Source organism: Gobius niger, assembly GCF_951799975.1.
Source record: "Gobius niger genome assembly, chromosome: 1".
NCBI lineage: Eukaryota > Metazoa > Chordata > Actinopteri > Gobiiformes > Gobiidae > Gobius > Gobius niger.
Window position 1 is genome coordinate 51,647,313 of NC_136852.1, and position 24,559 is coordinate 51,671,871.

A 24,559-nucleotide genomic window follows, 5' to 3' on the forward strand; every position below is an offset into this window, starting at 1 on the left:
ACCTTTGCAGCAACGATTGTGGGCGTGGGGCATCACTAATCCCACACGAGGGAACATCCAGTTTGCACAACTCAGTCCCAATTACAGATCTTCAGTAGCACCAGAGGACAACGACCATCCAAATGTGGTGATTAGTGCGCGTTTCCTGAAGGGTGAAGAGAGAGAGAGCTGAACACTGTTTACTGTCTGTCTGTGCGTCCATCTGCTGAATCAGGGAAGAGAGAAAGACCCACTTTTGCAGGCTGCTCTAGATGTGAACCAAATTTTAAAAAAAGCAGCACTTGAGTTATAGTCCACTCCTGTCCACTGTGAAAATGCTAGCATGTTATCAAAGCTGGAAAAAGCAAGAATGGTTTCATAGTAAGAAATGTGATAATTGATAGACTTGGAGAATTGTATTCATTTTAACGGTCCAACAGAGTGAGTGATAAAAAAAAAAAGAGTGCATATTTCCTCTTTCCCTCCCCGAGACATCTTTTAGACGTCTCTGAGTATTTTGCAGCTCCCTCATTGACAGACAGTGTAATGATGTCGTGTGAAAGCGCCTCAAAGGTGTCATGGCGGCTCTTCTTCAGCTGTCAGCCTCCTGCCCCTCTCTGTGGCCTCTCTTCTCACCTGTCTGCTTCTCTTTAGGGTCTATATATGTGTGTGCGAGAGCATGGTCTGGCTTTGTTTTTTGTTTTTTTTGACTGTTCTGTCTCCGCTTTTCCCACTCAGGTCTCGCTAAGCCCATGGGGTTGGTGGAGGGTCCAGGGGGTCTGGGACAAGGGGGAGCCGCTGCCACTCTGGGAGAAGACAGTCACGACGCTGAGGGAAAGTACGAGGAGTATGGGTACAACGCCCAGCTCAGCGACCGTATCTCTCTGGACAGAAGCATCCCAGACTACAGGCCCAAGAAGTAAGTGTGTACTTCATTGCACGTCTTCATTTACCGAGAGTTTGCTCACGTGCAAAATGAGTATAGCACGTGCAAAAGTGGATCAGCAGCAGAGTTTTTGACATATCAGGTTTGGGGGCCATGTAATACGCGCACATTTCAAATTAGGTGCGGCAGGCCCACAAATAGTTATATGTAATCTTCCAGCTTGCACTCGCTATTTGTCTTGATTAATGATCCCCTTAGTGTTATCATGGCAACTCTTTTTAAAATGTCTTGCACCACCCAAGGTTTTCAAAAGACAGAAGACGTTTCACCTCTCATTGAAGAGAGTTCCCCTTGTCTTTTTGGCTGGAAAACTTGCATTTATTCCCCTCCAGTGTGGCGGAGTTTGACCTGCCATTAGCTCCATCCTGTTATTTGTTATTTACCCTAAAACCTGGTTCCAATTAGATTGTAATGGCTTATTGATCTGATTTCGCGGAAGTATCAGCTCTGCCTTGTTGTATTCTCGACCAACCTTTTACCTACACAAGTCCAAACCTTTTGCATAACTTTGCAACAATGGAAAACTCTTACACAGGGGCGTGCTGGGACCTCGTTTCGGCCCACAGAGGTTTAGCTCAGCTCGTAGGGCGCTAGTTTTATAAATCAAACATTGTAGGATCGGTTCCTGTTCTTAACACTTTTTCTTTTCAATTCAGCAACATTTGAGAAAGGAGTAAACTAATTTATAATTGTACTACCTAGGGATAAGAATGATAAGAAACAATAAATAAGAACACAAACATTCCCAAAAAGCGTTTCCTCTTAATTAATTCTGCATTCTACCTTCTTTGTCTCCGACACCTGTTTTAGCACAAAACGTGAGAACGACAGAAACACTTGCCAGTTCAACCCCTGCAGCAGTCGATTGAGTCTATTTTTGTCAAAGGCACATATTGTGCGACAAGACCCAGTGCCAGGAAAGTGGCATTATTATTCGTTAAACCCACAATGCCGTCTTCATATTGAAGCGCAGTGGTATGTTTTTCCGGCTCATCTGCAGTGCCAGCAAATCGAGGGGTGCGTCACGAATGATTAAGCTGTAAAGTTAAACTCTGGATGGTAGGATTATTCAGCTCAGGCTGGGTCAAAAGTGCATCACTGTTGGGTTGGTGTGAGGACAGCATCAAATGAAAATATACACGTTTTGATCTGTAATCTGCTTATGCTCATTTTGTCACGATTTGCACAGAGGATGAACACAGCAGAGGTGGAGATAAAATGGGAAAAATTCAAAAATCAAATCATGTTTAAGAGTTGATGAAAACGCTCAGTTTTAAAATTGTGCTGGAAAGTGTAATAAAAAGAAACTGACTGTGCTGTACTGTATGCTATTTAGATAATGTGTGATTTTCAAATTATAGTAAGTAGCAAGCATGTTCAGATCCAACCCTGAGGCTTTATTGGACAGGACATTGAAGGATGAAAGGGAATGAGGTGTTGTGCAGTGTATGTTGAATAGTTCTATACAATGTAAACATAATCCCAGCTTGATGAAAATACCTTCAGAATTTCTCTGAAAGGCAGACTGAATTCTGTGAACCAGAAAAGATGACTTGCTAATTTATACGATGCACAAGCACAAAATTCCTCTCATGTTTAAGCTCTTAAAGTGATATTTCAGGATTTTTGACAAGGGGCCTCATTTCCTAGTTATCCAGAGTGTTGCTGATTTCTGGAGATTTTGTTTTTCTAATTCATGCAGTCCTTATATTTGAAGAGTTTAGCGGTGCTAAGCTAGTACTAGGATAGTACATAGCGCAGGTCTATGGTAACTAGTTGCCTGCATTAAAAACCTCCTCAAAATCATCAGGTCGTCCTCCAAACGTTGCCATATCTGATTTGTTGAAAGCTCCTTTGTGAATTCCACGTGTGGTAATGCCGGCCGCAGGTAAACAAACTACTGTAGATCCGTTAACCGAGCAGATCACTCCGCCACTGCGTAGCTTACAACCAGGAATCTGATGCTGCTCAAATATAAGTTCTTTTAAATGCAAAATGATTATATTTAAAACATAATTCAGTCAACACAGACATTTACATGGGTAGTCTGGCGTAATAAGTGATTTGCTTCATGCACTGTGCTTGGGTTAGACTGTTTTTAATGGAGGCTACTAGTTACCATAGACATGCACTAGCCTAGAACTAAACTCTTCAAATATAGTTATAATATAACTGCATGAATGAAAAAAAAAATGAAAAAAATCTCCAGAAATCAACAACACTCTGGATAATAGGAAAAGAGGCCCTATATCAAAAATCCTAAAATATCCCTTTAACCACCTGTTAAAAGTTGAGATGAGTTTTGTGGGTCTTGGCTTTAAAATGAGGCGTTACACTGGCCTATAGGCTGTAACCTTTTAGATTTGGGTAAAGTTGAACTGGAGAGAATGAGCTTAGTTCAGGTGGGGGTTAAGAGGTTATATTACTTGAAAAGCAAGCTAGAAATGCAAATACCCCCAGTATAAACATAATGAATTCCACTGGGGGACATTCATGTACATATGTTGTTTTATGGTCTTAATTTCCCGCAGTGATATGGGACAGACAGACTCCTGTAAAGTCGCTCACGCCTGAATTACAGAGTCGGAAACATGATGAGTATAATGCCCTTGGTGTTCAATAAAGCCAGCTTTATGTTGCTATTAACAATACAAGACATGGTATATACTGCTGTCTTCTTATACAATGTTACTCTGTAAAAGTGATCCTTGAAACTAGAGGTCGACCGATATGGGTTTCTCGAAGGCCGACACAGATTTTTAGCGATTTTGATTGGCCAACGCAATATGTACAGCCAATATTTTTGATGATTTTTTTTCCAAATGTCCCTGTGTATGATGCTTCGAAACTGTAAAATGTGACAGTGTTGAACTGTGACAGCAGAGGGCGCTTTATTAGGGGCATAAACAAAAAACAGTAAATCTCTTATGGCTCAGAAATTATAAGCAAAAGTCTGCAACATGAAATATATAACATGCGATCCATGGTGTATACACTTGTCTCAGATTTTCATCATTTTAAAGCAAGGTAAAAAAAAAACTGGAAGTCTCTACCACTTTCGGTTCTGGAGATATTGGCATTTTATCGGCGTTAGATCAGCCGATTATGCCAATAGTGTAAAATATCCAAATATCGTCGACGTCTACTTGAAACTAGAGTAAAATAGCGCAGGCTGGACTTTTCATTTTGCAGTAAATTATACAACTCAAGTTTTATGTTGATCAGAAACAGTGAGCCATATGGATGAACTCTTTATTGTATTTGTGGTAAAATTATGTAATATTGTTTACTCGTCTTTAGATATAAATTGGTAAATGCACATTATTTTGCCACAGCAGGCCTTGTGAACTACATAAGCCATCCCAAATCTCCAGTCCTGGGGATTCACACAAGAGAAAATGATTTTCAACACGCCTAATCCCCGACATGAAAGAGCATGAACAAGATACTAGTGATATCGTGAGCACCATTCTGTAATTTAGTGATAAAAGACATTTTGTATTACTTACTATTAGGTTCAATGTCTCTAAAGGAGACCCAGTGGACCTTGTGCCAGCGGGCTTAATGGTCTTCTTCCTGTAAATGTTATATTTAGCTGCACAGATGTGATTCAGTGGCAGCAGTGGGAGACAGATTGGGGCGGAGGGGCTAATCATGGCTGCTAGTGGCGTTTTCTATCACACATTGTCAGTGGAACAATGTGAAACCGGCAAAGACACAGCCAGACAATTTGATGACCGAGAGAGCTTTCCCAGGGCTTTAGTGGGATAACCGTCCATTTCATTTTGTTCAGAGGCACTTTTTCTTTTCCCCTGCCCACAAAATAGAGGAAACGAAGAGACGGGGCTAAAAGGGAACGGGCGCATTAATTAAATCAGCCGCAGGAAATGCAAAGATTTGAGGGAAGTCGCTTTTTTTTTTGTCTTGTGGTAATTTGACTAATTCAACTGGGGGGCTGCAAAAGACAAAAGCGGATTGTGAAAGGATTTTATAGTTGAATTTAAAGCAGAACTAAGTAACTCATGCCCCTAGAGGTCATGAGCGCCACTGCAGGTGTCGTAGCATGTTGCGTTTTTTTTTTTTTACGCATTAATTGTCCGTGAGAGTAAATACTACGCTGACAGAAAAGACAAAGGGAGAGAGGGATATTGTACATCCAATTACACAATGGGGATACTATTTTCCCTCAAACTTGATTGTAAATACTGTTAAAGTGGCGCTAGCCCGCAGTTAGCTTTGCCTGTTAGCCTGTTAGCTTCTTCTTCGTGATTCCATTAGTGTGTATTGCGCCGCTGGATCGGAGCAGGGAAGGAACAAGGGTGCATTACTACGAAAAGGATTTATAAAGGTTAACAAGCTACTTAGTTCTTCTTTAAGCAACGGTGAAAATTGTTGGTATTTCTGCTTTTCGCCTCTGTTTCTCGCTTTCAGTTTTTTCCTTTTATTTTTTACACTTTTATCCATTTATTTGGTCTCATTTAAATAAGCAATTCACTCAAGTTGGCAGTTGATAAATACGTTAAAAGAAATGCAACAATTTCCACTGCTCTGGGACTATTTGTTGTTGCGTCCCACATCTCTTTTTTGAAGCACACGAGCACAGATAGGCAGTAAAGCGCGGACTTGGATTAATGGGATGGAGGAGTGGCCGTTGAGCAAGATGAACTGTTACACCGACATGTGCCGGGATGGGAGTGTCCGAGACGTGCTTCTGAACTTCATCAATTATCCCCTTTAATACACTAAAGAGCTAGGCGAGGGAGTGCGCGGCCAATGATAGTGTGCGCGCCTATGTGTTAGCCCCTCGACAGACCAGTAGTGACTTGGCCAAGATGGATCTGCTCCATCCAACAACGGTCCATGGCCAAAGATAAGCCCGATACCAATGGGTCTGATACAGCCCGAGGACACTGCTCCACACAAACTAAAAATCAATACCAGAAAAAAAAAAAAAAAGTGCTAACCATATTCTTCTTTTTTCTTGTTTACGTAGCAATAACAACACTTTGAAGAAGGATGGCAAGTGTGAAAGGAGCGCTTTTAGTTTTGGGAGTTCAAAGAAAGAGAAGCATTATTTTTTCTGAAGTACAAGCAGCACAGCACTACTGAGCTCAGGCTTTTGTTGTGGGATTTGTCATTTTCTATCCATCTTGTTAAAAGTAGCCAAAGTTTTCACTAGTAATAGAACGTAATGTGGTCCTCTGGGGGGACATTCCTTTCATGTCGGTTTAGTCCATTCCTGTGTGGAGTTATGATTTTTTTTAAGAACAACCAGAATGCTCATTCTAGCCACGGGGGCATTACATTTAAAAAAAGGAAAGAGTTCCACACGTGTCCAGCAGAGGGCACTGACATAATAAGAGCTCAGGATACAACAGCACATGATATAGCCACGTGGTGAGTGAACAGTCTGCCCCAGGGCAGCGGTGGCTTCAATAACAGCTTACCACCACCGAGTGCGGAGTGAATGAATAAGGACTACTATGTAGTACTTTGATGAACTTGTGGCACAGGCTTGTAAAGTGCAATACAAGTGCAAGCCGTTGTTATTAATGAAGCTACAGTCAAGTTGGGCTTTGACCAAATCACAGCTCATTATTATTCATTTATTGGGAAAATGTTCTCTATTATATGCGGCCCCCGACCCGCCGTGGGGGCTGAATTTCGTCCCACGACCCAAAATGAGTTTGACCCCCTGGTCTAGAGGTTTCCAAACTTTTCGTATTGTCTTGTTGGAAAATGGACCCTACATTGAATATTCTTTACCGATTTCAACGGTCAAAACATTTAAAATCTGGGTTATTTATATTTTTATATAGTCTTTGCACCCACAATGCTGAGGAAAGTTTTGTGCCAAATGACAAAACCCTCAAGTAGGGTGAAGAGCTGAACAATCACTGACGTCTTCATGGAAAAGCACTTACATGTTGCATTGTTGTGGCTGAAAAGACAACTACAATGTCCCTCTTGTGTTGCTTTAGACAGGGCGAAATGTTTAACCGCAGGATAGTTGTCAACCACCTCTAAAATATCATAAATTCAACAAAGAAACCGCGGTAAGAATCCTGCTGCTGATGTGTTGCCAGGTTAGCATCACCTCTGGCTGTGCTGTGCGTTGGCAGGCGGAGCACTGTTTATGTTTGCAGTGATTTTAGTCTAGTGCTCTTTTGCAACTTGTGGAGTTGTTCGACAAGGATGTAATTGAAAGAATAGAGCCAGGCAATTCAGAAATGTTGTCTAGTGGATGATAAGAGAGTTGGCGGCATACTTTAAATTTGGTTACGTTTCCTGGGGAAGCTTGGCAGCGCAGCAAGAAGCACTTGAGCAGATTTGTATTAGAGAAATATGCACACGTTAAGTTTCATAGTTGCAATAGCGCGTTACAGTCTTCAGAGAGATTGCTGCTGCCTCTGAAGTCTACTGCCATGTTTTTAATGCAGTTTTTGTGAGAAAACATTAAAGAAAGTGACAAATACGCCTAATACAAACTGCTGAATGTGGATGATTTTTATGGGCTTTGGAATAAATCACATAGAACCGAGTCACGTTTTTGTGTTACCTTATTGTTTTAGAACAGGGTGCGCCTTTGAAATGACTGCCCAATAACCCCCGCTGTCTCAGAAAGCACCTCAAAAGTCCTCTGTCTCGCTCTGTGCGGCTAAAGTGACTGATAATAATTACAGTCACACTCCTCAGTAATCCCTCCTCTGTGAGCGCGGCCTGTATTCGGCTTATGTCCTTGACGTTTGGAGTGACGGTCTTGACTCTCACACACACACATGGACTTAAGGAGGCTCTATATTCTTCCATCTCTACCCACTGCCTGTCCTTGGGAGGATCAGGCAACCATCGCAGCTCACTGGGCTGTGCAGAGAAAAAGCATTCATGTGCACAAACAAAGACACTACAGAACAGGATTTGGCACTTAATGATAGTTACTGTAATTCAAAAAAACACTTTAGGGGGGTGCAAGCTGGAATATGACTCTCTGTGGGCATGCTGCACTGAATGTATCATTTGTATTTGGGCTTATCGCTGTTTTAGGGCCCCGAATCTGAAAATGAGAGAATTCTGCGTGAGTTAAAAAATTAGTAATTGACTTCTGCTGCTGATCGACTGTTGCACAAGCTACTCATTTTGCACATGAGCTAAAGCTTGGTAAATTGCCCCCTTAATGTATATTATTAGAACACATCCATTGAATATACTGTACACGTATATATAATTATCTGCAGAAAATTAAGTTCAGTAATTAATCTCAAACATTTGTGGTTTTAATAAAATTGGATTGTTATATCTTTTTGAATAACATGGTGTTTTGTTTCATTTTACGCATGTTTCTGTAATCCCACATATTTATGTCTTCCGCTCTCAAAACACCAGTTTGCACTACTGTATACAGAGCTGTAGGAAGATTTTTGGTCAGGGGGTTCTTAGAGTCTGGATTGAGTGGTTAGCATAGCACCTTTGCTTACCATCAGTGGCCTGTAGGAGGTAAAGGTAAAGGTATTTGTCATTTTCAACTGTACAACAAAATTTGTCCTCTCCATTTGACCCATTCTTCGACGCCGCTTGGACGACCCGTAGGGAGCAGTGGGCTGCGGCAGTGCTGCGCCAGGGGGACCCATCTCCATATGTGGAGCCAGGCTGATGGTCAGAAACACCTGGCTGAAGGATTCACTTATTGCACATGTTTTTAGTGGTAGGGGAAACCATAATACCCAGAGGAAACCAATGGCTGCTGGTTGCACTGCTATATGACCGTGACGCTAGGGGCCGCTATTGCCCGCCATTGCTGCAGTATCTCCATATGTGGGCTAGTTTTCCATTAGTTAGCATTGCACTTGACACACGTTCTAAGCAACGGTAAAGCCTGGTTTCTCAGTTTTTGGAACTTTCTACAGCTAGATATTTCTCCTGTGATAACACTGGGTTAGTTACAATTTAAACAACCAGGCTGGTTTTCTTAAGAAACATTTTCGAAATCTTGTATACGAATGAGGGCCGGACTTTGATTGACAGGCTGTTAGCATTAGAGCTAATGGAGTGGGGGAAATTTCGATTGAAGTACACGTCACGCGAGGGCCGAATCTTTAGTGAAGATCCCGCCCTTATGCCCTTTTTAGGAGCATGCTCTGTCACAGCAGGGTATGGAGTCTGTAAATCTGCCATGATTTCCTCCTCGAACGTTGTTATTATGGGAGGAGTGAGGAGACGGAGTCTATTATTGTTATGTCTATGGAGGAAACACGGGGAGAACATGCAAACTCCACACAGAAAGGTCCTGTCCAAGTTTCAAACCCAGACCTTCTAGCTTTGAAGCTAGAGCGCTAACTGCGCTACTGTGTCGCCCAGGATTAATTGTTTTTTAGTTTTTCACTGTTGATAGAACCGTGTCCATGGTTACATATACATTTATTTCCTAAAGACCAGAATCGTGAAAGTAAAGGTAAAGGCGCTAAGCTAACCACCTATACAACCGCTGGGTCATTGAAAGGTCAAATATGCGCTAATATGAACTTCTTTTTAAACACAAAAAGTTGCATAGTGCACTTTTAATATTGCCTGCAAAGTGCAAACTATCCACCAGGGGGTGCTGCAGCACCCTCAGCACCATAGGTTCCCATGGCCTTGACAATATATACTGTATGTCACACAGAGATATCCTTGAAGCTCTTCTGTGTTTTGGCAGTGTACATTTTCATCAAACCTGTTCTTATCCTGTTCATGGTCAAACTCTCTTCCCAGCGCTGATATTTGCCGGTACACATCTTTTTTCTGAGTTGTGTTGCCTTGTGTTGAGTATAACATCACCAAACTAGGGGGTGGCATTAACCTAACCACATTGCCTTTGAGATGACTTTTGTACAAATGTAGCAAAACACTGTAGTTTGTCTTTAAACCGGCAAAGTGTTTCTCCCTCATAAGCCGTGGGTTGGAGGTGAGATTGACACCTGAACCTACAAAAAGAACATTACTTTTCACGAGATCTTTGAACAATATATAGGCTACTGCACATATTGCTTTCCGTGTCTTTGTCTGACCGTGGGAGTAATAAGCGGAGAACAGTGCAAAGAAAGCAAAACAGACAAGCTTACCTCATCACCCGTAGCGGTCCGGTGCGGCAAAATGGGATCACAAGGTCTCCCCGGTGCTCAGGCTCCTGCTGCAGTCTGTTGCACTTTCTTTTCCTCCGAGTTTATCTCCCGAATAGAGGGGAGAAATGACAAGGCAAACTATTATCTTTCTGAGAGGACTCCGCGCAGATTGGAAAGTTGCTTTGGTGTTGCATGCTCTTGTCTGGGGTTATGCGAGGTTAATGGGAATTTTTTTTTTTGCAGCGGATGAATGCGGCCGGCAGAGGGAGGCGAGAGAGTCAGGAATGAAAGACTGTACTAAAAGGAAAGGTGGATTGGGTTGTGAGAGGAATACGTCTTAATCGGACGCTCTGTTTCTGTCATAGCTTGTTCCAGGTCAGATTATGAGCGCTAGCCAAAGTGCTCAGAGCCATTATGCACAGTTGAGTCGATCGCTCATCCTGATACAGCTTTACAAGGACCCCACACTGCTGCAGACAGGTACACATTTAAGGAGGAAGATGGGGGGGGGGATCAGTGGGCCAATTGAAGAATTTAAATTTAAACAGAATTGGGCCCGGCTCTACCTCATGTGCTATTATGAAAAGCCCTGATGTTTGATAGACAAACAGGATATATCTCGGTTTGGTTTGGGAAGTGAAGAGACTTGTTAATCCACTTTATTTAAACAACAAAAATGTTTCCATAGTGCTGCCGGAGATCATAAAAAACAATACAACAAATGTAATAATACAAAGTAGAACACCACTAAATTAGTAGATAAAACAATAAATAGAGATAAAAATATACTCACACAGGTTGGCAAGTACACAAGTGCTGCAGCCTTAAAGGAATAGGCCACCGTTTTTACATACAGACATATGTTCTTACCTCACTTTAGTCGTGTTAATATATCCCCGTCTGGTCTTTGTCCGTGCGCTCTGCCAGGCAAACGGAGCACATACGCAGCCTCTCCCACATGTCACATAGCTCCAAAAAAGCTCACGCTAGAAGCTACCAAGCTCTTCCACGTGTTCCCTATTTAAATAAAGTTACGTGAAATGTTTTCATGCGAAGTATATTTACACAGAAATGTAGCATGTCGATGTTATAAGCAAATAAAAAGGGGGACTATATTGTGAGGCGTAATGATACGAGGAGTAAAACGTCCGCGCAGTAACTCCTAAAGGTTATTGACGGAAGTGAGCGGGGGAAGTCTTTAGGAGTTACTGCGCGGACGTTTTGCTACTCGTATCATTACGCCTCACAATATAGTACCCCTTTTTATTTGCTTATAAAATCGACATGTTACATTTCTGTGTAAATATACTTCGCATGAAAACACTTCAGGTAACTTTATTTAAATAGGGAACACGTGGAAGAGCTTGGTAGCTTCTATCGTGAGCTTTTTTGGAGCTATGTGACATGTGGGAGAGGCTGCGTATGTGCTCCGTTTGCCTGGCAGAGCGCACGGACAAAGACTAGACGGGGATATATTAACACGACTAAAGTGAGGTAAGAACATATGTCAGTATGTAAAAACGGTGGCCTATTCCTTTAACCACTGTAGCATTGTTTGTAATATAAATGTCCTTCATAATCAATTTGACTGTATTTTTTTAATTTTAATTTAGGGGTTCAGGTCTCTGACCAAAGGTCCTTCCTTCCTTCCTTCCTTCCTTCCTTCCTTCCTTCCTTCCTTCCTTCCTTCCTTCCTGTCCTTTCTTCCTTTTTAATGTTTTCCTTTCTTTCTTTCCTTTCTTTCGTTCTATCTTTCTTTCTTCCATCCTTTCTTTCTTTCTTTCGTTCCTTTCGTTCCTTTCGTTCCATTCGTTCCTTCCCTCTTCCTTCCTTCCTTCCTTCCTTCCTTCCTTCCTTCCTTCCTTCCTTCCTTCCTTCCTTCCTTCCTTCCTTCCTTCCTTCCTTCCTTCCTTCCTTCCTTCCTTCCTTCCTCTTTAAAACTCTTGGTTGAAATCTTGGTCGATGTTTGTGAATTAGTGAACCTAATTTGATCTAATTTGATTCTTATGGCTTTAGTGGTTGCGTCCTTCCTCCTAGACGAACCTTAACTTTACACCAAGACTTCTTCCAATAAAACCCAGGAAGGAGGCGAATGGAACCACAATATCCCTTTCCACCATCCCGAAATCCTCCTTGACACCTCTTTCTGGCAGAAGTGATGAGGTTGCTTCGCCCCTTTGACATTTCCAGTCACATTCATTACAATGTCTATAGATCCCGGCGCTACAGTCCTATTGAGCACATGTGACAGAGTACAGTAATATCAGGCCGCATCCCTTTTCAGAGGAAGCACCTGAGATACCCCGTGTACTCACTCGCTTCTATCAGTGCATTTATAGACCTGGCAGCGCTGATTGAGAGAGCACATAGAGAAACCAGTGAGAGGAAATGCACAAGGAAGAGCTCGAATGATACAGTGGAGGGGTTATCAATCAAAACAGGCCTGTATGGAAAGTGAGAGAGCGTGGGGTTTAGAGTATAGCTAGGCATACACACGGTGCTCCATAATAAACTGAATCTTTATGGCCAGGTACAGTATATATTTCATTATACTGTCTAATACATGTGGGCTGGGATCCTGGAGGTGATTGATCGTTGCTCATGAAGTCTGACACAATACACAATACACCTGGCACCAAAGACAGTTCCTTCTTATGCATGCGTGTATCCTACATCAAATAAAAATGCAGAAACAGGAACTTTGTGAGAATGGTGCATCACTTAATACCTGCTAGTGAATGTAAGAATGAATGGTTAGCTTCAGGATGAGTCTTTTCTGTTGCTCCTTCCTGCAAACATTGACTAGATGAGTACTTTGTTTAATGCCTCGACAAAATAACAAAACATAAAGTCATATTTATGCGCTATCTTTTTGCACATCAAATAAGCTATGAATTTGCTGAAAACAATCTGCAAAAACTCAGTGGAAAAGGATCTCCAAAAAAAACATTGACAAAGGTAAATGAACCAAAGATGACAAACACGGCTTGTGCTGATCAACAAAAACAGTATATAATGCGTTTAGTGCCTCCCTTGTGTTTGGTTTGACCTTATTACCTCTACTGTCTAATACAGGAGAGATGTTCTGGAGCGGGTGATTGATAGCTGCTTGTAAGACAAAGCTTTCTCCGTAGCTCCTGACGGTTGTGCTATACACCTACAAAGGAATGTCACTCATTCTCATGCATACATGGTATCTGTGCAATATTTGAAGCATTGGATTTCTCATCACATATTGGTTTACGAACAAGATTGATGTCCTCAATCAAGCAAAGAATATTAAGTATCAGGCAAGAGAAGCACCTTAGTTTTGTGGAAAGGCCTAGCGTAGAAATGATGCAGAGCATGTAATGTGATGTTATAACATTAAAGCAGCACTAACTCATAACCTTAATAAATCCTTTTCGTAGTCCCTCTGTGGGTACAAGTGTTAATGGGATGATTGGGGGGGGGGGGGGGGGGGTCTTTCATCTTCCCCTGGTGCCTCTGGCCTGAAAACCACGCTTGCAACTTTGCTGCCTCCGGGTCGGAGCCACCAATACACATTAATGGAATCATGAAGAAGAAGCTAACAGGCTAACGGGCAAAGCTAACTGCGGACTAGCGCCACTTAAACAGTATTTACAGCCAAGTTTGAGCGAAAAAAAAAATCTCTATTGTGTAATTGGATGTACAATATCCCTCTCTCCCTTTCTCTTTTCTGGATATCAGCAAGATAAACCCATAAGTTTAGACTTGCTCTTTCCATAAATACACTGTCCCTTGAAATATAGACTTTCTATATTTACCCTAATATAAAAGTCACAATGTTGTTTCCCTTCATATTGTGGAGCCAAGCTAATGGTCACAAGCACCTGGCTGGAGGATTAACCTATTGTACATGTTTTAGTGGTATGGGGAAACGAAAGGAAACCTATGCAAAGATAAACCTACAAATTCAAATAATTAGAACTAGTTAAATAAATGACAGCATGCTATAAGTTTAGGGGTTGTTTGATCTAGCGGTTTATAGACTTGCAGTGAGATGTTTTACAGTTACAATTTATTTTCAACATGCACTTTGCGTACGATGTTAATTCAGCAGTGAATAATCGGCCATCTGTTGTGCAGTCCCACATAATTGCCAGTGCGTCTCTTGCCAATTCTCATTGTTGAAAGGTGAGAACCCGCTAACACATGCCGCGCTTGGAGACGCCCACACGATGAACACGGGGACGCTCTGTCAAAACTGTAGAAGCGGAGGTTACGGGTGTAGAGCTTTAGGTTCAAACAGCGTCCCCACCTGCTCCTCTCAGCTGCCCCTTCGCTGCTCCCTCTGTCCCGTGGCCTTTGGCCTTCTCGACGCAGTTAACTCCACATGATGCAGCGATTCACAGGTGGAGGTCAGACAGATCACAGCATGTGCAGATAAACATCACACAGTCTGAAAGTCAAGGGCACGCATTTGAACTCATGACTTTGAAACCAACTCGAGAAAAGTTGCGACATAGCGAGCAAGGTGTAACTCCGAAACTGACTCCATACAAGTGTGGTTCTGTTGCTTACACGATGAAAAGCCTATAGGAAAGTCTACTGATTGCATTGCTGTCACATTTATCTCATAATTACTGGGATGCATCGATCCGATGCTGGTATTGGATATCGGTTTTGGCTCTCAACACCTTAAAAACACAACTTTTACCCCCTAAATCTAAGTGAATGTGAGCATGCTGTATATCATTGTAAAGCTAACAACCTGGAGAATTCAATCGCTGAGTTAGTTTTAACCTTTGCAAATGTATTTTGATTGCCGCGCACATTTCTTTGGTTAGCAATAGCATGCTAAAGCTAGCGGGAGCAACCGCTAATGCTAATTAAAAAACTAATCAAGGCTTGGTCAGATCAATAGCTATAATTTATAATTGATCTGTAACATGACAATGCAATATGGCTTTATTGATCTTACAATGGAGCAGAGTCAATTACATTTTTCACTCAGAGAAAGCCACTTTTAAGAAAGTCTCAGTATCAGTAAATATCGGATATCGGCAGATACTCAAACCGCAGTATCGGCATCAAAAAATCGGTGCATCTCTAATAATTGCATTCACACTGAGGTGAGGCTTTCAAGCTCTAAAAAAGCTACATCCTTGTGATCAAAGATGTGTTTGTGATTCAAACGTGACCAACCCAGTCATGTACAGCACACATTATTACAGGTTTACAATAGATCCAGAAAACACAGAAACCTTTTTGCTGTGACTCACAATTGCCACTCACTGTATGTTACTTAACACCTTTTCTGACACAATTTTCAGTGACTTTATGGTTTTCAGAATAATGCAGTGGGTGGCAATAACACCTCACTAACATTAACACTGTTTTAGGGAGTACAAATCTGTCCTCATGTGCACCCGCAAGAGATGAAACAGAAACATTTCGATGTGTAAATGGCAAAACGAAAAGCTGTTATTTGGTTCAAATGAGTTCATCTGAAAATTGATTTTAAACATTTCTAGTCATTTTCATATGTCGAGTGCCGTACGTGTTACTCAGCATATTCAGATTTGAATTAAAACATTGCAGAGAGTTGTAATAATTGTGTTCCCTTTATCGGTTTTGTCTTTTAGAGGAGGGTAGAGTAGCCAAAAAGGTTATGTATGACGTATGATGAAGCAGATTTAGCCACAGTGGAATGAGTCACTTTTTTTTACTGTCCTACTCAAGCAACTCTACTTTGAAATAACGATACTCAAGTAGAAGCAAAAGAACAGTGAGATCAAACTACTCCAAGCAGTTGCAACACAAAGTTACTCAAGCGCTCGAGTACATGTAACCACCTGGCTCTGTTGTCTTTACATGGAGGACACAAGTCGAAAATATTGTCTAATTATCACATTTGTCAATTGCCTGTTACGTAAACATCTGCAGCCTGTCACCTCACCTCCCTCGTGCTGATCAAAAGCCGCGACGATCTAACAAGCGCCGACTAAAACGGATTTGACTTGTGCGGAGATCGGTTCGCGCCCGTCGTTCTTGTTGCGTGGAGAACAATGAAACGCGTCGCCGCCAAAAATCCCCTGTTAATAATTCATCCACAGCAATTATTAGCGACACCTCATTATGTGGAAATGACTCGCGGCTGAATCTGTGGATACGGGGAAGCAGAGGCGAGTGAGAAGCGTTTGTCAAACCGCGCGGAGTTTAGGATTAATTGGGAGCAAAACGGAGATTCACTGGATGCTGGTAGTAATTTTGTCAACATCCATACAAACGCCTTTGGAATATGTTAGTGTGTGTGTTGGAAAAATATGCTTTTTTTTAACATGAATCAGGAAATACTCAAAGCTTAAAGACGACATGTGGAAATTGCAGCAAGTAATGCACAAAGGTGGGCGATAGACAAGACGTTTTATAAAGAATAAACTCTGTGTGGTGCGACCTTGCAACAGAGCGACGCAAAACAATGACATCAGTCTATTGTGCACTGCAGAATATCAATTTAAATGATACATTATACATGAATATCTATTGTATATTAGTTTAAGTGACTCAAATTCAGAATATCAATCTAAATTTGATTTGTTTTCAAGGAACATGCCACCATTTTTCCATACTGAGAGATGTTCTTACCTGAGCTTAGACAAATTGAAACATACCTGTCTGGTCTTTCTGTGTGCGCTTAGTCATGCAAAAGGACCAAAGATGTTGTTAGCATTTGGCCTCTCCCAGTATATTCCTATAGCTCCAAACGGGGTGAAGTTAGAGGCAACCAAGATCTTCCACGGGCAGGCACACAAACCAGACTCAGGTAAGAACATAACTCTGTATGGAAAAACTGTTCGCAAACCAGTCAGAAATGTCACTAAACAAGCTAAATACTCCAGCTCCAATTAGTAAATAAATCCTCAACTACTTAAAACAAGATGAACACCCTGAAACCAAACCCACGCTCAATATTTCGTTTTTGTACCGCATTAGATGAAAAAGCGCAATATCTGCTTAAACTTGTTAAATTATTCAACATTTTTCATACGGCAGACATTTGACACTCACTGCAATAGTCAGCCTTAAGCGGTGATACAATATTTACCATCTGACAATGAGTATGGATTTACCGCGTGCATAATAAATATCCCCGCATACAGCAGTGCCAGAATGACTTAGCGTCGTGAGAATGGGCTACATCGTTGCTGACAATTGTGTAGTTATTTGTTTATACCTAGACAGCGCACTTGGCATGCTGAACATACCGTACGTGGAGAGTCTGCAAGACAATGCTACGACAAGGATATTTCCCCTCCCTCTATTGTTCAAAATATCAACACCTGCTGAACATATTTATTATTTATGTGTTCATTTGATATAGGGACATTGCACTTCAACATAGCACACACATAGTGCGAATATTCATCTCCAGTCCCCCCCATTTGTACATTCTCCATTTTTTTTTAAAAACCTTGTGCTATTTACAAATGGGTATTGTTCTGTTTTGTTTTAAGCCAAGACTTAATGGGGCTAGATGCAAGTTGGCCATTTTATGCTCACTACTGCCACCTCAGGTTGTGTGCGTAACTGCAGCTTGTATATTAAGCTCGTGCATGACGGCACTTCGGACCCAAAGTAACAACTGTTTGAGTGACAGTGCAGGATTTTAGAGGCAGTTGTGGTGAACCGGTCTGGGCTCATTCTACACATTAGGACTTTGCTTGAACATGTAGGGGGTGGAAAATACTTAATTTTAACATTTTTAAACTCCATATAGTCCCTTTAAGGCAAGGCAAGGCAACTTTTTTTATACCGCGCATTTGGTACACAAGGCAACTCAAAACTTTACCCGAGAGGTGAACATTTTGAATCTAGATATGGTTCAATTCAGTGGGCAGTGAGTTCGACAACTTTACACTTTTATACGTAAAAACAGACTGACTTAATGAAGTCTTGTAGTGAGGAACTGTACAGTTGTTATTGATGGAACCTCTGGTGACTCTGCTGCTGTTATGTCTCTGTATAAATTAAAACCCTTGCCATAACCAAGCAGATTTTTTTTGGCTTTACCCAAATCTTAAAGCTTCTTGACTGGAGAGTTCACAGCCAATAGGCCAGGGTAACAAGACCTACAAAACCGATATAAATGGATCTTTTGCATTCTTTGCTCCTTGCGTTGTTGCCACGTTGTCGTCCCTTTTTTCCCCTCACATGTTTGCCACTTTTTCAGCCTTTGTCATGTTTGTTGATCTTTTCTTGCTTTTTTTGTTGTTGTTTTTTTGTTTTGTTTTCATCCTCACTTTTTGACACTTTCTTTCAAGAAGCTTTTGGATTGGGTAAAGCCAAACTGGGGAAAATGTGCTCGGTTCAGGTGAGGGTTCAGAGGTTTACCGAGCAGCTCAGGTGCTTAAAGGAGCTATACCTGATTTCTTCTCTAGTTATGGAATGACATTTGTTTTGTCTTCCTTAAGTATATTGTAAACTCAGACATTTGTGGGGAAAACACTGTAGATCTAATTATAAAGCATGTGAAAGTGACCCTGAAATGTGACCCTGCAAGTAGGGAAATGTGCCTATAAACATGTCCCTGTTAAAAATAGTGCTCAAGACAGAGCGAGTCCAAACAAGACTTAAAAATGCATATAACTGAAAGTATTTTATCTACACTCTTACCTCTTACTGTAATTGATTAATTCTATGTTGATGTTTTTATTGATTGCATTTGTTTTCTTATATTTATGCAACTGTGAAGCACTTTGAATTGCCTTGTGTATGAATTGTGCTCAACAAATAAACTTGCCTTGCCTTGTTAAGAATTGGGATGCTACAAATATGTTAGGAAGATTAGGGATGAGGATGTATCCCCACCGACATTTCAATTCAGTGGCTTCCTCTTTCATTGTTTGAAATGAAAAAATCAGGTATAGGGCCTTTAATGATACATCTGAAAGTTAGTTTGATGAAGCATGGAGCTTTCAACACTTCACAATTTATTTTATTCTTCTGGAGAATAATGGTAGTGATGGTAATGGATTGTCGATAATCTTTTTTTTTTTTTTTCATTTGATTGCATAATAACCTAATAATAAGCTCTAGTCAGCTCAGTCTTATTCACCTTATTCCAGAGGCTCGCGTGGGCGCCGCCATGAATTGTGCCCGCCCCTTTTCTCCAATGTGTTAACATGGGGCTGGAGAAGTCCAGATAAAATCAGTCACTACACGAAAACAAAGCCGTTTTCAGGCCGTGCAGAGAAACGGTGCAGTGTTGACATGTCGGTGCAAATGAACATTGGACATTTTACACAAATCAATCGACTAAACATCAGATTTGAGCGGAGAATATTTTCCCTCGTTCTCCGTTAAAATGAACGGGCTTCGTGCTCGACCGGAAGTGTCTGGACAACGGAAGTGTTGAGACAACGCAAAAAGTGGCAAAAGTGGGCGGAATAAGGTGGATACAATGTTTTCAATGTAAATGAATGTAATGTTTCTGACTATAGCTTGAACAGAGAGAAATACATTTTTGAGTAAGAATGTTGCAATTATGTGCAAGTCATACATTTGTTGTATCAATAAGCAATACGTTTAGGTTTATGCCTTCAGATGTGAAAGATTGTATGTTTAGCCTAGCCTATACTTCATCCTGCAGATCAGATCAACCCGCTTTTACGGGGGAGAACGGGCAAACTCCACACAGAACAGCCCATGGTCTGTTTTTTATTTACTGTTTTAAGGAACTGATAATGAGATTGTCATTTACAATAAATAATACAGACACAAATGTGTTATTATGCATGTAGTGAAGCGGTGTCAAAATCCCCATTGGACTCAGTGACTGACGGCCGTGTTGTCGTCGCGTTCAGAGGCACTTGTCACTTCAGATGAAGCCGAGACAGGTCCTATTTCTCCATAAACTTTCCCTGTCTCTGCATATTCTCTACGGATCCTGTTGCTTTCAATCTAGCCCCATACCATGCAATCTATGTCGGCAATGTGATTTTAAATGAATGCAGTGCAGTGGTATACCTGAAGCTGTCAAAAGCAAGAATGATCTACATATATTCTTTCCCTGACTCTACAGTGGGGATGTACTTTTTAGGTGCAAATGTAATTTTAGTCCCATAGCAGCAGCAGTCAATGAATCTCGAGGTCTGCGGCTCTCCATAAAACAGAAATAGGCCCAAATGAAATCTAAGAGTGATGCTATTTTCGTTTGGAACAAAAGTGAGTCAGCCAAGCCATAGAAAGTTAGCAAAAAGTCTCGAATGGAAAGAACACTGTCATGGTGTCATAATAATTCAAACATGTTTTCAATTTCCTGATAATTTGATGATGCACTCATAGTATGGACACAAAGCTTCAGCATCACTTATATTGAAACTTAAACTCTTAGTACAGTGAATACATCATGGATCCCAATACAGCATAACTTAGTTGTATTTAACTAGTGTATTTAAGGAAAATCAAAGGCATTCACATTCATTCCCATGGTAATAAATAGAGCAATTACTGTTATTTATTTGAAAAGGAGGGACAATACATATTAATGAACATTTTCACAAATGTAAATATGCCAGATTATAGCCTTGGGCTAATTTCCATTTGCAGACCCCCTGGCAGGTTGGTTTTACACACAAGTTAGTAAAAACATACAGAGACACTATATACAGACTATGTACAGAGAGACGAGGACTAGAACAGTGATCACATCATGTTAGAACAAACAATAACATCAAGAGTGGACAACAAAGGACAATATAGATAACAGTAACGGAAATGCATCGACTGTTTTGCAAAAAACCCAATATTGCACATGCCCTGACAGACAATACTCAATACACCAGCCTATGTTTTCATTATAATTTCTCTTTTACTCTCTCTTTACCATAGGGGACCCTCATTTGGTTCTTGACCCCTGTGTTGGGAATCACAATCTTTTGTATTGTAAAATATTATCAAAATGTCCATGACTCATAGTTGATTTTTATTTAAAGAGAGAAATACAGCTATTTTATTGTGTCTTCTCTTATGTTCACCAGATGAATATGTATCAATGCGGCTTTTTCCAACAAGAAATTTCAGAACAGAATGTCAGCTTGAACAAATGGAAATCTAACAGATGTTTTCATCTAGTTCTCTGCCGCACAGAAGGCCATGGTCCGGTGGGAAACGGCCTTGGGATTTAAGCTCAATAGAGTAAAAACTCGTCAAACATTTTCAGATCTAACAAGAATATAGTTATTCAACAGACTATGACTTTGTATTATTTCACACCCTTTAAATGACATTGCAAAAAAATCTATTTGGAGGTACGGACATGATTGCGAGTTGATATTAATGGCTTACACTTAAATTACAAGCCTGATTTCTCAAAGCGCCACACTGTAGTCAATATTCATACTGTGTGGTGGTAACCTACAGTACTAATGTAACCACAGCTGTCTCTGGGGTAGAGTGATAGAAGCGAGGCGCTGGCAATGTGGCCATCAGCGCCTCCGACCGCCACGCCCACACCCACATACTTTTTTTTGCCTGAAGTTGATAACCCTGTGTTGTTTACCTGTGCAGGTGTAAGCTGCTGACCTACCCGGAGGACCTGCCTCAGCTCTCTGTGGTCTTCATCTTTGTGAACGAGGCTCTGTCTGTGATCCTGCGCTCGGTGCACAGTGTCGTCAACCACACTCCAGCTCATCTGCTCAAAGAGATCATACTGGTCGACGACAACAGCGACAGTGGTGAGATCTCACATACCTTTACACTGGCAGTGAGAGGAAGGAAGGAAGGAAGGAAGGAAGGAAGGAAGGAAGGAAGGAAGGAAGGAAGGAAGGAAGGAAGGAAGGAAGGAAGGAAGGAAGGAAGGAAGGAAGGAAGGAAGGAAGGAAGGAAGGAAGGAAGGAAGGAAGGAAAGAAGGAAGGAAGGAAGGAAGGAAGGAAGGAAGGAAGGAAGGAAGGCTAACTACTCTGCCATCAAACACCTCACATCTCTGAATTATTTCATAAACCAAATGAAAGACAAATAGATGTGATGTAGAGCAACTTAGTATTGATGTTTCTGGACCCATTTGAATGCATGTGAAGGACTGACCCAGTTTATTTTAAGAGCCACATATTTTGCCATTCGTTTTCATCTTTGGAGCTTCATGTCAATATCTTAGGAAATTTGAAACCCTATTAAGCGAACCCAGCTGCAAGTTCAAGTCATGTCGTGCATCTCTTGGTGCTGTCTGAAGTGAAAGATGGCTTAAAGATACCAGGGGGATCAGTCTCCTCCTCTGCTCAGGTGCTCTTTGTAGCGGGAGCGTGTAAACAGGTGACGGTGTGATGTGGAGCCTCAAAGGAGCATCTATATGAAGAACATTTATAGACAGATAGGACCCCCAAGGGCGGACTTACACACCTGCCTTTAAAGCGGATTATAAAACCAGAGAGGGGCACGGGAGGAGACTTGCACCGCTGTTATCTCTTGTCTCCATGGTGATGGGGGTCGGGGGTTTTCGCACGGTGACGTCTACAACAGCTGACGGTGCTAATGGCCCTAATGCTTTACGATGTTTATTGGGGGTGACACTGTCGTCTCAGGGAATTGAAAAGGCAAAAGAGACGATAATCCAACGCGATACAGAAATAAAATAACTGAAAATATATATTGTTGTTGAAAAAAAAATCACTGCACATTCCTTTAATATAATGCGGCAAAACCACAAAAAAAGCTGTTTCACTTGTTCGTCAAAGTTGTTCACATGCCGGAAACGGATATTAAATTAACTGAGGTAAACAATCGGGATATATATATATACTGTATATATATATATATGCAGGAGTTCTTTTGAAAGTAAGAAATTAGTTAAACAGTTTATGCACAAGTACCTTTGACTGTCACGGTCCAAAATGTATTCAAATTGGTAGTGCAGTTTTTGAGATGTTCCAGTCGCCATTTCAATCCCGATAATATATCAACGTCTGAAGCCCGTTAAACATTACATACTGTGCCTCTGAACACTTCGTAGATCAATTTGAGCTTGTATTTGCTATATGCCCAAAACCTTACTACAAAGCACACACAACCGTTTAGGAGCCACAAATACACAGTGTAGTACAGCTGTAAGAGCGGAGGTGATGAGAGACATTGCGCATAATCAACTGTATAATGGCTTGTTTATTTGAAATACATATTACTTTGCCACAACTGAACAAACCCTGCATCATTGAACCTGCAAATGATAGTCCAAAACGAGCCAAAGAGTGCCAGATCACAAGTACCAGATCACAAGTTGCTGGACCGTGTTCCAGCTTGTTCTTGGTTATGTATTAGGTACACGACGTCCCACACCTGCACACAGTTACAGACGTCCCCCTCACCGTGGACCATCACAGAGGACGCTGAAATAACACTGTGCTACAGAAGAGAGTGCAGTCACCACTGGCGTAGCGGCACTCCCTGCTGGGACTCTAAAGGTCTATCATTAAGCAAAGAGCTGGCAACAAAAGGCTTTGCGTCAATCTGTGAAATCTTTTACTGAACTCTGAGGGACACTGTGATTTACAGACAGTGGTCCATTAGTCTGGCCAAAAAAACACTGGCTTGTATTCACACAAAAAGAAAAGTAGATAGAAAGAAAAAAAAATCTCTATGTGACGTGACGTTCCTGCTTTGCATGAAGAAGTATTAATACAATAGCAGTGAAGGATTTTTGGGCAATACAAAAATAAATAAATACATGATGGGGGGAAAACATGCTGGATAACAAGTCAATTCTGCTAATTACCTCCCACAAATTTCTCTAATTTTTGACGGTGTCTCCTCAGGCAGAAAACTTCACTGCTGATCCCAATTACTTCTGCTTTGAACAACAAGACACATCTTCATTTTATCCAGGGTTTCTTTATTAGAATGATGAAAACTCTCAGATGACATTTTTCTGAGATACATTTTCTAACATATAATAACAAAAAGCTTAATTGTGGCTTATGAATATTCCTTTATGGCAGAAGTGGGAATGACACATGATTAAAATGTACACTCTTTGAAAGCAGAACTGCTCAGAACGGGTTTGGTGATTTATGGACTTGTTCTATTTATTATGCAAAAAAATCAGAGATGGTCTGGGTAGGTTTTTGATGAAGAAACGTTACAACATGTTGAAAAGTTGAACTAAAAATAGATTTTACTTGTTATCCAGATGATTTTAGTCACGGCTAAATCCATTCAATTCCACATTACACCAATCCTATTCAGTGTGGTGATCAGTGAGTCTGGTCCTGAATCCTGAATTAGACCAAAAATACCAGTGTCAATCAGGACCTGCTTTGAGGTCAGTGGATGACCTCTGTCTCCAGGTTCGCTCACACCAATGGCGGAGCGTGCAGATGTGAGGGCTCCTTCACACATTACACTATTAACATGCAGACTGGACTGTTGACCTTTTCTGCATGTCTGACTGTCTGCTCTCATTTAAACCAGTCTCGTTCACAGAGAGACGCACACATTCTGATGCACGCTCAACAACACACGACAGGCACGTAGACAGTAATGGTGACTCAGTAACAGGAAGCTGCCCGCTGTCAGTGC

The 24,559-nt window shown here is 41.2% G+C and overlaps 1 protein-coding gene across 1 annotated transcript in view; it reads left to right on the plus strand.

Annotated features, from left to right (window-relative positions):
- galnt9 (polypeptide N-acetylgalactosaminyltransferase 9) overlaps positions 1 to 24,559 on the plus strand; it is a 119,474-nt gene that overhangs the window by 15,669 nt on the left and 79,246 nt on the right. Inside the window, exons 2-3 of the mRNA XM_079567852.1 lie at positions 718 to 898; positions 21,559 to 21,725. Coding sequence (XP_079423978.1) covers positions 718 to 898; positions 21,559 to 21,725 — 348 coding nt within the window. The remainder of the gene's footprint in view (positions 1 to 717; positions 899 to 21,558; positions 21,726 to 24,559) is intronic.